Genomic DNA, 13,213 nt, shown 5'->3' with positions numbered 1-13,213 from the left:
CCTGAGTGTGAAACCCTCAAGGAAATGAGAGAGGACAAGGCAGGTGGGTTGCAGAAGAGCTCTGAGCTTTCTCTTTACTTTCAGAGAGTGAATAATTATCAATCTGTCAACGATTACAAAGAGGGAGGCTGACTCTGGTGATGGGTTCTGTCTTCAGTGATCAGATCCTCTTCTTGCAAATCCCGAGGAGTGTGGTTCAGCTACTGCAGCTAGAGTGGCATGCTCACGAGCATTCTGTTGACCCCTGTCCACATGCCCTTTCTCCTGTCCTGCCCTCACATCTGGGTGGCAATCACTCCAACACCATTCCTGTCGCCATCCATCGCTGTTTCAGCGTTCACTGGCGGTATCCTGGCCCCCCGGTCTTGTCCTCTCCCCTGCTCACTGTGATTGTCTTGGGTCTGACTGGTTTCCTCCCGAGGCAGCCCTCTGACCACTCTTCAGGATGTCTGTCTCTGAGAGCCCACGATTCTTCAGCACCACAAGAACCTGTGGCCCTTTGATCCTTCCACCCTTTAGTTCCGCTCGCTGTCACCCACCCACTCATGACCTTGCTTCCTCCCCTACCCTTGCCTCAGCGTAGGTCAGGAGTTCATCACTGAAAAGCGTCCCTTTGCACATGTTCTCAACTTTCTTGTCTTTCTCTCTCCTCTTTAGTTTGCCAGCAAGCCCTAAGCTGTTCAAACCAGTCTATACTCACCTCAGCTGCTACCCTGTAGCCACATGAACAGCATGTGAGGGATCCTTACTGCTGTGTGTCCTCAGGCTTTGCTGGAATGAGGAAGCTGGATCTGTCAAATCACTCCTGTGCCCTTGAGCTGAGCTGCCACGTCTTTGGGTCAGAGATCACTAGCTGCCACAGGCTTTAGGTTTTAACACACACCCAGCCATATCAGGAAGATACGGGAGCCTCTTCAGAAAGCACACAGGATAGAATGGACAGACTGATGGACGGACGGATGGACAGACGGGATGGATGGGTCTGGTGGCTTTCAGATTAGAACCATGATGTAGCATCCTGTCTGTGGACACAATTTCCATTTCATTTTCATTTTCTGTGCATTCAGCTTTGCTCAAAGCATGATTGACATTTCCTTTCTATTCTTAGCCCAAAGCAGAAACTCGCATATGCAGATTAACCAAAGGTAAAAGAACTCTCGTTCATTTTCCAGAGTCTTAGGAAAACCAAGAGGACTTGGGGGGTGAGGGTGGAAGGTGCTGTCCCCACGGCAGACAGACACATCATAGTGCGCCAGAAAGGGCCGTCATTGACATTGGAAGGCTTTGAGATCTGGAGATGTTATCACTTCAGGCAAGTCCCTTTTGCACCTGGGCCAGTGTCTCTGTGAAGTGAGAGGTCTGCTTCAGACCACTCATGTAAGCCATCTGGACTTTTTTTTTTTTTTTTTTTTTTTGGTTTTTCAAGACAGGGTTTCTCTGTATAGCCCTGGCTGTCCTGGAACTCACTTTGTAGACCAGGCTGGCCTCAAACTCAGAAATCCGCCTGCCTCTGCCTCCTGAGTGCTGGAATTAAAGGCGTGCGCCACCACGCCCTGCTCCATCTGGACTTTTCGTTCTTTGTCACAGACCACTGCCACCTTCATAGTGGCTCCCGTTTTCCAGCATTGGTTTCAAGCAGATCAGCTTTTCCACCAAGCAAAGGTTCTAGCTCAGGTCGGTGACTATGGAGGACAGGAAACTGCTCCTGCGCTTTTGGAACTCACCTTTGGCAGAGGTAGAAAGCTTGCTATAGTCTGGTAGTTAGACCACAGTGTAGTAAATGTTTGAGCAAGTCTGCTCCGTGTCTGATAACAAAGAGGAAGAGAGGATCAGTCTGCCCTTGGTTTTGCTACTGTTATGAATTGTGATGTAAATATCTAATAGGTGACACCTGTGACACCTGTGAGAGGAAGTGCTCCCAGGAGAGACACCGTTGGATGATTTAGAAGTACTCTGACTCCTACTTGTTGTTTTGGGTTTTGTAAATGTAGATATCTGAGTCAGGCTCTCTCTAGTGTGTACCCCTGACTGTTCCGGAACTCAGTACATAGACCAGCAGAGCAGGCTGGCCTCGAACTCACAGAGATCCACTATGCCCGACTTTGTGTTTTTAAACTGTATCACCCAGGCTAATCCCAAACTGGAGATATTTCTGCCCAGTCCCTAGTGGCTGCTATTACAAGCATGTACCACCATATCATAGATGACTCCTTTTTTTTTTCCTGCTGTTGTTCTGTACCCCCAGGTGGCCTTAACCTCCTGTCTCATCCTTGTAATGCTGAGATCATAGTATGTATCACACCATTCATGACTTGGAGAGTATCCTTTTTTGTTTTATGTTTTTTCTTTCAGAGAGTGTTCTTTTTTAACTTTATGTATATGGGCATTTATTTTTCCTACATCTGTGTTTATGCATCATATGCATACCTGGTGCCTGCAGAGGCCAGAAAAAGGATATCAGAGCCCCTGGAATTGACATTAACAGACATTTTGTAAGCTACCATGTGCATGCTAGGAGTTGAACCTGGGTAGCAGACAAGAGCAACTGGTTTGCTCTTAACTGCTGAGCTATCTCTCTAGCCCTAAGGAATGTTCTTAAGGAATGAGTTGGATTTTACCAGAGTGTGGTGGGAGTCACAGAAAAAGACATTCCACTTACTAAAAAAGTCCCAAGGACATGGTAAATCTAGGGGACAAATTTCATTATTTCCACACACCTGCCTATGAAACACATGACAGCATATTAATGAAAAAAAAAAAAAGATTAGGCTGGGCTGTGGGGATGCAGGCCTTTAATCCCAGTGCTTGGGAGGCAGAGGTGGGTGGAGCTCTGAGTTCTAGGCCTGCCTGAGCTAAAGAGTGCATTCTAGGAGTTCAGAGCCACACAGAGAAAAACCCTTCCTTGAAAAACCAAAGAGCTGGGCATGGTGGTGCACACCTTTAATCCCAGTACTCGGGAGGCAGAGGCAAGTGGATTTCTGAGTTCGAGGCCAGCCTGGTCTACAAAGTGAGTTCCAGGACAGCCAGGGCTACACAGAGAAACCCTGTCTCAAAAAAAAAAAAAACAAAAAAACCCAAAAAAACAAAAAAAGAAAAACCAAAGAAACAAAGAAAATACATTTGAATCATATGGCTTCTTTTGTCATTTAGCAAAGAAAGGAAAGGAGGGAGGAAGGAAGGAAGAAACAAAGAAATGAAGGAAGTGAGAGAGAAAATTATTCTAAATTTGTCTGTTTATCTGTTTGTTTGAGCCAAAAAAAAGGTCTCTCATGTCAGTGGTTCTCAGCCTTCCCGATGCTACACCCTTTACTACAGTTCCTCGTGCTGTGGCGACCCCCAACCATAAAATCATTTTTGTTAGTACTTCATAACTATAACTTTATTGCTGTTATGAATCATGATATAAACATCTGGTGTGTGACACCTGTGAAAGGGGGTCAAGACCCACAGGTTGAGAAACACTGCTCTACATAGTCATGGCTGTCCTGGAACTTGCTGTGTTAACCAGGTTGGCCTCCAAATCACAGAGATCCTACACCTCTGCCTCCCGAGTGCTGGAATTAAAAGGCGTGTGCCACCGACCACAGCTCTTCCAAATTTCTAATTTTGTGTCAAGGCATAGTTTTTAAGAATTAACCCTCTCCAAGTTCTGCTTGATGCTGTATGTGTTACCCTCATATGTCGATTCATTCATGTGTGGGTAGGCTCCTGAGAGCCAAGCAGATCATTCATCAAAAACATCCGTGTCGTATGTAACGCAACAACATATACGCAGCACGTGACGGCAGCTCCCTGACAGGCGCTGACCTGAAGTTTGCTCAATATCGGCGAAGCAGGCCTGCAGTGTGCCCTGTCATGAAATTCCGTGGCTGCTTTTATATCTTACAGTCTCCTATGTATACCTTGTGGAGAAGTATTTATAGGCAGTTTTGACACACCTGGGGCAATTAGGCCTGTCACAAGGTAAGACTGTAAGTATGGCTTTCAGAAAGGGTTAAATGTAAACAGGAAAAAGTGTAATATAAGATGACACACAGGATATAGGTTGGCGGAACTAAACCTCATCCCAAGCTGGTGAGTTTCATAAGAATGCCTTGGAAGTTAGGCTTGGTAAGGAGCACAAGTTCAAAGTCTAGGCCATCACAGGGACCGTGAAGACTCGTACTAGAGTTTGAATCCCTCCGATTGGAGAGAGAATTGACCCCCACAAGCCATTCTCGTCTCCCAACATGGTATGAGCACCCATGCACATGTAGCCCCAAATACATACAATATCCAACATTTGTAGATCTTTGTGATCAGTCTGGGAGTCATTTGGCCACACAATTGGTGCATAATAAAAGCAGACAGACAGAAGCAACCTGACTCCGGGATGATGATGAGCAGCAAGAAGGTGTTCCACAGCAGACATCTGGGTAGCGTGAAGCCACATGTTTACTAATAAGATTTTCTGACAGGCCGGGCCGGGTGGCGCACGCCTTTAATCCCAGCACTTGGGAGGCAGAGGCAGGCAGATTTCTGAGTTCGAGGCCAGCCTGGTCTAAAAAGTGAGTTCCAGGACAGCCAGGGCTATACAGAGAAACCCTGTCTCGAAAAACCAAAAAGAAAAGAAGAGAAGAGAAGAGAAGAGAAGAGAAGAGAAGAGAAGAGAAGAGAAAAGAAAAAGATTCCCTAACAGAAGAGAGTCCTGAACCCTGTGACTCACAGGCTGTGAAATCAGTGGGCTGCCCTCCAACTCTTCCATAATTTCACAGGGTTCATTGTAAAGAAAGTCTGTCTTCAGGTTTGCTGCTGTATCAGAAGCCCGCTAGACACTACAGAAATAATAAAAACATTACCCAGGGGCTGGAGAGATGGCTCAGCAGTTAAGAGCAGTCTCTTCCGAAGAGTTCAAATCCCAGAAACCACATGGTGGCTCACAAACACCCATAATGAGATCTGATGCCCTCTTCTGGGGTGTCTGAAAACAGTTACAGTGTACTTACATATAATAAACAAACAAATCTTTGGGGGAAAAAATTACCCAGAAGTCCAGAAAATGGAAAACTTTATTTCAAGGAGAAATGAAATGTATCCAGCATACATGGAGGTCAAGAATGACCATCATGCTGGGGCCTAGCAAACACAGGAGTGGATGTTCACAGTCAGCTATTGGATGTATCACAGGGCTCCCAATGGAGAAGCTAGAGAAAGTACCCAAGGAGCTAAAGGGATCTGCAACCCTATTGTTGGAACAACATGATGTACTAACCAGAACCCCGGAGTTCTTGTCTCTAGCTGCATATGTATCGAAAGATGGTCTAGTCGGCCATCACTGGAAAGAGAGGCCCATTGGACTTGCAAACTTTATATGCCCCAATATAGGGGAATGCCAGGGCCAAAAGAATGGGAATGGGTGGGTAGGGAAGTGGGGGGGCGCTATGGGGGACTTTTGGGATAACATTGGAAATGTAATTGAGGAAAATATGTAATAAAAATATTAAAAATTAAAAAAAAAAAAAAGAATGACCATCATGGCTGCTGTCTGTCTTCAGACAGAAAAATCATCTCTACAGTCAGCCATGGCAGTGAACACCTTTCATCCCAGCACTGGAAAATAGAGGCCGTAGGATCTCTGTGAGTTCAAGACCAGCCTGTTCTTCATAGTGAATTACTGAAAAGTCAGAGCATAATACTACATGATAGATAGTATATAATTAACTATTAGATAATTAATTACATTATAGACTGTGTCTGTTATAATTATAGATAGATACATCTAGATAGATATAAAGAGATAGGCATAGCTAGATAGAGATAAGTATAGATATATCTATAATTATAGATAGATAATATAAACACATATAACATAAATATAACATAAAACACATGTGTGTTTTAAATATTATATGTGTGTGATTTACAATGAAGGACTTCCAAAACCAAAATGACAATTGAACAATTGTATAGTGAAAACCTTGATAAATATTTTGCAAAAAGAATGAAATATAGAAACTTAAGATGGCCACATGTATCTTGGTAAGTTCTCCACAGACTGACTTGAGTATACTTAAATGCTAAAAAAAAAAAAAAAAAAAATGAGCCGGGTGTGGTGGCGCACGCCTTTAATCCCAGCACTTGGAAGGCAGAGGCAGGCGGATTTCTGAGTTCGAGGCCAGCCTGGTCTACAAAGTGAGTTCCAGGACAGCCAGGGCTATACAGAGAAACCCTGTCTCAAAAAACCAAAAAAAAAAAAAAAAAAAAAAAAATGTACCCAGTGGATCCCCACCATCTAGGATTTGGCCTTTGAGATCCAAAATTAGTTACTAGGGCTGGTGAGATGGCTCAGTGGGTAAGAGCACCCGACTGCTCTTCCGAAGGTCCAGAGTTCAAATCCCAGCAACCACGTGGTGGCTCACAACCATCTGCAACGAGATCTGGCGCCCTCTTCTGAAGTGTCTGAAGACAGCTGTAGTGTACTTATATATAATAAATAAATAAATCTAAAAAAAAAAAATTAGTTACTAATTCTCCCAGAACTAATCAATATGCAGAGGACTGACTGGCACGTGCACAGCAGATGTGCTTGCTCCCGTGCTTCTAGCGCCACCTTCTGGGAAGCAGGTGCATTTACCTTCTATTCGAAGGGATAGAAACCTAAGACTAAGAGTTGTGAAAAGGGAGGCAGGGTCGGCTCTCCCAAGAAGGAATAGGAAGGCTGGGGGGGCGGGGGGTGGGGTGGGGGGGGGGACAAGATAGCTCAGTCTTTGTAAAGTGCTGCCCTCTGGGTATAAGGACCAGAGTTCAGTCCCCACAATATACAGAGGAAAAAACAAAAAACAAAACAATCAAAATGGCACAGGACTTGGCAGGCAGAACTCATAGACCCTGGCACTCACTGGGCCAGTCTAGACTAGTCAAGTCCAGGCCAGTAAGAGACACTGCCTCAAAAGGGAACATGGGTAGGGCATGGTGGTCTACACCTTTGATCCTAGCATGAGAGGAAGAGGCTAGCCTGGTATAGAGAGACCCTGTCTCAAAAACAAAACAAGACAGACATTTTACCATAACTGAGACCATAAAAAAGCCTCAGCTGTGTCCTATGGTAGAAGAAACTTAGCCAGCATGGAATGCTACTGAATCCAGTTTTATATGGGTTCCGAAGGCTTGAACTCAGGACCTCTCTGAACCATCTCCCCAACTCGGAATTTTTGTTTAAGTACTTTCATGGGTGTGTTTGTTTTAGAGACAAGATCTCTGTCTGTCTGTCTGTCTGTCTGTCTGTCTTATTTGTTTTGGTTGAAACAGGGTCTCTCTGCATAGCCCTCACTGTCCTGGAACTCACAGAGTTCCTGCCTCTCTGCCTGCTGAGTGCTGGGATTAAAGATGTGTGCCACCACACTCAGCACACTTGAACGTCTGATCCTCCTGCCTCCACCTCCTATGTGCTGGTATGATGTAGAATGCCCCATGTAGTTAGTTGTTTGTGGTTCTAGGGAATTAAGCACAGCGTTTCTTACGTCCTGTGGGAACACTCTGCCAATAGAGCTGCAGCCCCCCCTTTTGTCCATGTTACGTTGTTTTAGATTCAGCATTTGACAACCAATTGCGTATTCTGGTCAGGAAACCCAACAGCTCATTCCCATCCTTGGGATCCAGGCTCCCATCTTTTCTACAAACTGAAAGAAAGGCTGAGAGAATCAAACCAGCGTGTCATGAGGACAGCGTATCCAAAGCGTTGGTCTTGGTTCTAACCACCTTTGTCTTCTCCCATCTCTTCCCAGGAGTCATTGCTCCAGTGGAAGGAACTGCCTTCGACCTGAGAAAGCCAGTGGAGCTTGGAAAACACCTGCAGGATTACCACATCCATGGCTTCGACCATAATTTCTGTCTGAAGGAGTCAAAAGAAAAGAAGTTTTGTGCAAGGTTGGGGCTTGGTTCTTAGTGTCTCTGCATGGGAGAAGAAACTGCAGTTTTCTTAGTTTGAGGAGCGTTCCCTGTGGTGGTTTCAATAGTGCCTAACAGGAGCAGAGGTCAAATGCCATACCCCATGGTAGGATCCATCCTCCCGCAACCTCATATCCTTCCTGTCACCTTACCCAGCATGCTCCCTGGCTTTTCATCTCTGCCTATACTATAAGCCCCTTTTCTCTAATTCTCTGAGGCCCAAATCTGCTGTTCTGGTCCCCCTGCCTTCTCTGAACTCCAGAGCCCTTGGTCCTTTCCTCCTTGGAGCTCTGGGAACAGGGGCCTCTTAGGTTCCCCTGCTCAGGAAACCTTCCTCGTGTGTACGTCTGGCTCATGCTCCTGTCCTCACCACCCCTACCCAAGGAGCCCTTCCCACCGTCTCCCCATTGAATCAGATCCTGGGCCTCCTCTTCCGAAACATTTTTCTCCAGCCTCTTGTTTGACAATGTATTTTGCTTTTAAATTTTTTTTTGTTATATTATTAGTGTGTATTAGGGGGAGGATGGGAAAACAGAGAGGGAGGGATTGAGGGAGGGAGAGAGAGAGAATATCTTTCAGAAATGTATTCTCAAGCTTGTATTGGCAGAGCCATCTCACCAGTCCAACAACATACTTTGCATGATTTCTATATGATTTGCCTACTGGCGTAAGACTGTGTGACACAGGTCTTTATATCCCTTTGACAAGAAGTACAAACCCAAGCCAGGTGTGGTGGCACACACCTTTAATCCCAGCACTCGGGAGGCAGAGGCAGGCGGATTTCTGAGTTCGAGGCCAGCCTGGTCTACAAAGTGAGTTCCTGGACAGCCAGGGCTATAAGAGAAACCTTGTCTCAAAAAACAAAAAAACAAAAAAGAAGAAGAACAAACCCAGGCTAGGCAGTGTTGGCACAGGCCTTTAATCCTAGTACTCAGGAGTTAGAGACAGGCATATGTCTAATTTGAGGCCAGCCCAGTCTATAGAGTGAATTTCAGGACAGCCAGGGCTATACAAAGAAACTCTGTCTTCATATCAATCTTTTCAGAACCCTGAGCTGGACATGGGAACTGGAAGGGGGTTGGGGAAGGCTTACATGGGCCTTTACTCCCAGGACTTCAGAGGAACAGGCAGATCTGAGTTCCATCTTGAGCATCCCAAAGAAGGAATCTCAGGACCCTTGAATTGCCTCTCTCCAGCCTGGCTGCTCCTCCCCAGCTCCCATAACTGTATGTGGTCAATTTGTCTTACCATTCCCCAGAGAGGCCCAGATCATGTGACAAGTTGTTTCTCAGGGTCCTTAAAGCCAACAGCTCATGCCTTCCCTGGGAAGAATTTTTGTCCTGTTCTTATCTCCTATATCCTGCCCCTGTTCTTTAGTCAGGTCTAATTCCAGTCCCAAAGCTGTTTTCTGGCCTCTCCCCGACTCAGATCGGCTTGTCTTTACCCACTAGGGTGCGTCACGCTGCAAGTGGGAGGATCCTGGAAGTACATACCACACAGCCAGGCGTCCAGTTTTACACAGGAAACTTCTTGGACGGTACTCTGAAAGGCAAGAACGGTGCGGTGTATCCCAAGCACTCAGGTCTCTGCCTCGAGACCCAGAACTGGCCTGATGCGGTCAATCAGGTAAAGTCACAAGCTCACTTGTCCGAGTGGCATTGATCCACTGTCATGAAGCATGATAGGTCACAACACTCCAGTGGGGCTGCATGGTTAAAGTCCACGGCTGTGCTTTTCCATGTATACAACCCCAGAAAATCCACAGCTAAAGGCACAGATTTCGTACCATCATCTTTCTCCAGTGTGTCTCCTGATCCACATTCATTCTCTGCAACAAGCCACAGCGGTCAGAGGACCACCTGCAGGGGTTAGTTCTCTCCCTCCACGTGGGTTCCAGTGATGAAACTCAGGTCATCAGCCTTGGCCTTAAGCACTTTTACCCGCTGAACCGTCTCACCAGCCCACGGCCACTCTGCTGAGAGTCCCTCCAAACCTCCTTGTTTGTTCTCACTTCCTCTCTAGTTGTTACTTAGAGCATCCCTCCTCAAACTGTGTCACGCAGATCTGTAACACATGGTCCTCATACTGGCGTGGTCCACAGACCCTGCTCCAGACACTAGTACAGAGGCACACGATGGCTGTTTGTATAGCTGTGATGGCTGTTAAGGTCTAACTGCTCATTTCCCTTCGCAGCCCCAGTTCCCTCCGGCGCTGCTGAAGCCTGGAGAGGAATACAACCACACTACCTGGTTCAAGTTCTCTGTTGCTTAAAGAAGACGGAAGATGGGACCCGGTCCCCACTCACTCACCTGCCTCGCTTTGAAAGTAATCCTGCCTGTTAAATCATACAGATCATAGCAGCCATAATAATCAATGTGAATACTGATACCCTTTCCCAGCAGCTGGCTACAGGCTATGTCTAATGACCCAGCTCTGTTCTCTGTCTAGTGCCATCACCTAAGGTCTGATCCTGGTAGAGAAGTGGTCCTCTGGACTCTCCTGATTTCAAAGGCTCCATCTTTCCATCCTGGTTCCATCTTGTCTATTTTCTTTAACACCTTCCTTTTGTTGACAGAACTCTGTTTTCCTGCCTCCTCTTTGACCTCAGACTACTCCCTCCAGAAGTTTTAACCAGGTCTTGAGTTCAAGCTGTGAGAATTAAAGTCCCCCTCTGTGCCTCTACCTCAATCTGCCTGAACATTCCTAGGGTCACTGAAGGACAAGCAGGGTCTTGGACCCTGCTCCATCAGAGCCTTTCTTCTCAGACTTAGCGTAGGAGCTAGAAATGGCTGAGCAGTGAAGAACACACACTGCTCTTGCAGAGAACCAGAGTCCACCCTGTCAGGCTCTAGGGGAACAAGCACCCTCTCTTCTAGCCTCTGGGAATCCCACACTCATGCACACCCATCCACAACAGTTAAAAATAAATCTTAAATGGTGAAAAAAAAAATCAGTTTAAAAGCATTAGAGTGAGTTGAACTATCTTTTTAGAGATGGTGTGATTTAAACTGTAAGATCCAAATACTAATTTCAATTTTTCTGCCTTTGAGTTTAACTAGGAGCTTGGCTAAGGTGTAGCAAGACGCACAGGCATAGGAGGCAGGAGCCTCACACCAACAGTGCCCATAGCATTCAACTTTGCACTAGAAGTAGATGCTCCCTTGAGATGAAATGGGTGGAGGCTCCTCATTTCCTCAAAGATGACGTCATCGCCGATGTGCTGCTGATTTTGAAAAAAATATATATAGTTTATGTTATTATCTGCTACAATCAGTTCAAATAAAACCAAAAATGTCCTCTTCAGATGACTCTTCGTATGTGCGTGTGTGTGTGTGTGTGCGCGAGTGCCTGTGCGTGTGTGTGTGTGTGTGTGTGTGTGTGTGTGTGTGTGTGTATGTGTGTGTGTTGTAGCACTCATGCATGTCCCTGTGGAGGTGACAGGATGATTTTAGACATCTCCCTCTCCATTTCTTTCCCTTGAGTCAGTGCCTCTTCTGAGCCCGAGGCTCAGCTTTTTTTCAGCTGGGCTGGCTGCCAGGAAGCCTCCTCAGTCCCCACCCCTCCCTAAGCACTGGGGTTACAGGCAGGCCAGTGCCCAGACTTTTTATATGGGCATGAGGGATCTGAACTCAAGTAGCCCATGCGTGCAAAGCAAGCACACTCACTCTCTGAGCCACGTGGGAACGTTTGTCTTCTCACCTGCAAGACGAAGGGACAAGAAGAGGAATACGTGTCTTCAAGGTAGGACCTAAAGCTGAGATATGAATCAAGTTCTTTTTCTTCTGGCCGGGGGCCCTCGGATGATGTCAGAGCACACGGAAAGGATGAACAGCAAATGCTCAAGCAACCAAAGCCCTAAGCAACAAAGGCCAGGAATCTGGCGCTGTGGCCTTGCTCTTTTTCCTCGCTTCATTTGAGCAGACATGTAGGCCTAACACGTCCCTGCTCAGAGCTCCTAAGAATCTGTATTTTGATCATATTCTTCTAGAGCCCTCTATATAAATAAATCCTTACTGCTCCCATTGTGGGGGAGCTGTTTCCTCTGAGAGGGAGGACAAGAGGCTCATAAGAATCAGCAAGTTCCGGGGCTGGAGAGATGGCTCAGTGGGTAAGAGTACCCAACTGCTCTTCCGAAGGTCCGAAGTTCAAATCCCAGCAACCACATGGTGGCTCACAACCACCTGTAATGAGATCTGATGCCCTCTTCTGGTGCTGTACTTACATTAAATAAATAAATAAATCTTAAAAAAAAAAAAAAAAGAAGAATCAGCAAGTTCCTCAAAATTATAAGATTTGTAAGGTCCCTCCTCCAGGGTAGTCAGGGTTTTCTAGAGCAACAGAACTTATAACGTATATTTATTAGAATGACAGCATAGGCTGTGGTCCAGCTAATCTGGTCCAGCTAGCAAAGAGCGAAAGCTCTTCCATGTCTCTGTATAGGCTTACACAAGTGTGCTCTTCCATTTTGGGGTTTCAGTTCATTCCAGGTATAGTCAGGTTGACAACCAAGAATAGCCATGACAGGCCTGTCAAGAACCACGGGGGGGGGGGGGGGGGGTAGAGGGATGGCTCAGTGGTTAAGAGCACCGACTGCTCTTCCAAAGGTCCTGAGTTCAAATCCCAGCACTACATGGTGGCTCATAACCATCCTGAATGAGATCTGACTTCCTCTTCTGGCGTATCTGAAGACAGCTATGATGTACTTACATATAATAATAAATAAATCTTTAAAAAAAAACAAAAAGAATCACGAGGGAGAGAAGCCCATGATCAGTCAAGCTGCCTGAAAGATGTGTGTGGAACTCCATAGCTTCTTCCATGAAGCTGTCATCCAGTCAGGCTTGGGTGGGACTTAGCAGGGATACAGTTGCTTCAGCTCACCCACACTCCTGTAAGTAGTGCCAGCATCCACATCATCTGTACTCTGCAAGGGCAGATAAACTCATTGGCCCATCGCATTGGACTTCGGTGGACAGCTTACTTTGTTCTGTGATTGGTGCTCTGTGAGGGGTGAATAGATATCTCTGTCTCCTCAGGAAGAGTTAATACAGCAACCATCTTGCCAGGATCCTCCTCCATAAGCAGCTGCTCGTTTTAACTTCATCATAATGGTTGTATAGGTGAATGGATGGTTTCATCTGACCTGGAAGGATAAGGAAGGTGTTGAAGTCCTTGTGAAGAAACAGGTCATGGTGGAGCCAGGGTCTATGTCTATATTTTTTTTATAAGAAGTACAGTACTGGGACTGGAGAAATGGCTTAGCAGTTAAGAGCATAGACTATGCTTC

At 46.1% G+C, this 13,213-nt stretch overlaps 1 protein-coding gene across 2 annotated transcripts in view; it reads left to right on the top strand.

Annotated features, from left to right (window-relative positions):
- The window catches only part of Galm (galactose mutarotase), a 57,753-nt gene extending 46,524 nt beyond the window's left edge, over positions 1–11,229 (top strand). For both annotated transcript variants that reach the window (XM_021149882.3, XM_085832581.1), the window contains exons 5-7: positions 7,764–7,905; positions 9,378–9,552; positions 10,120–11,229. In XM_021149882.3, coding sequence (XP_021005541.1) covers positions 7,764–7,905; positions 9,378–9,552; positions 10,120–10,197 — 395 coding nt within the window. In that variant the 3' untranslated portion in view covers positions 10,198–11,229. The remainder of the gene's footprint in view (positions 1–7,763; positions 7,906–9,377; positions 9,553–10,119) is intronic.
- Positions 11,230–13,213: the final 1,984 nt, after the last annotated feature.

Source organism: Mus caroli, unplaced genomic scaffold (assembly GCF_978045245.1).
Source record: "Mus caroli unplaced genomic scaffold, Mus_caroli_1 scaffold_18, whole genome shotgun sequence".
Classification (NCBI taxonomy): domain Eukaryota; kingdom Metazoa; phylum Chordata; class Mammalia; order Rodentia; family Muridae; genus Mus; species Mus caroli.
The sequence above is the reverse complement of the archived record's forward strand: the minus strand, read 5'-3'. Positions and strand labels throughout refer to the sequence as shown.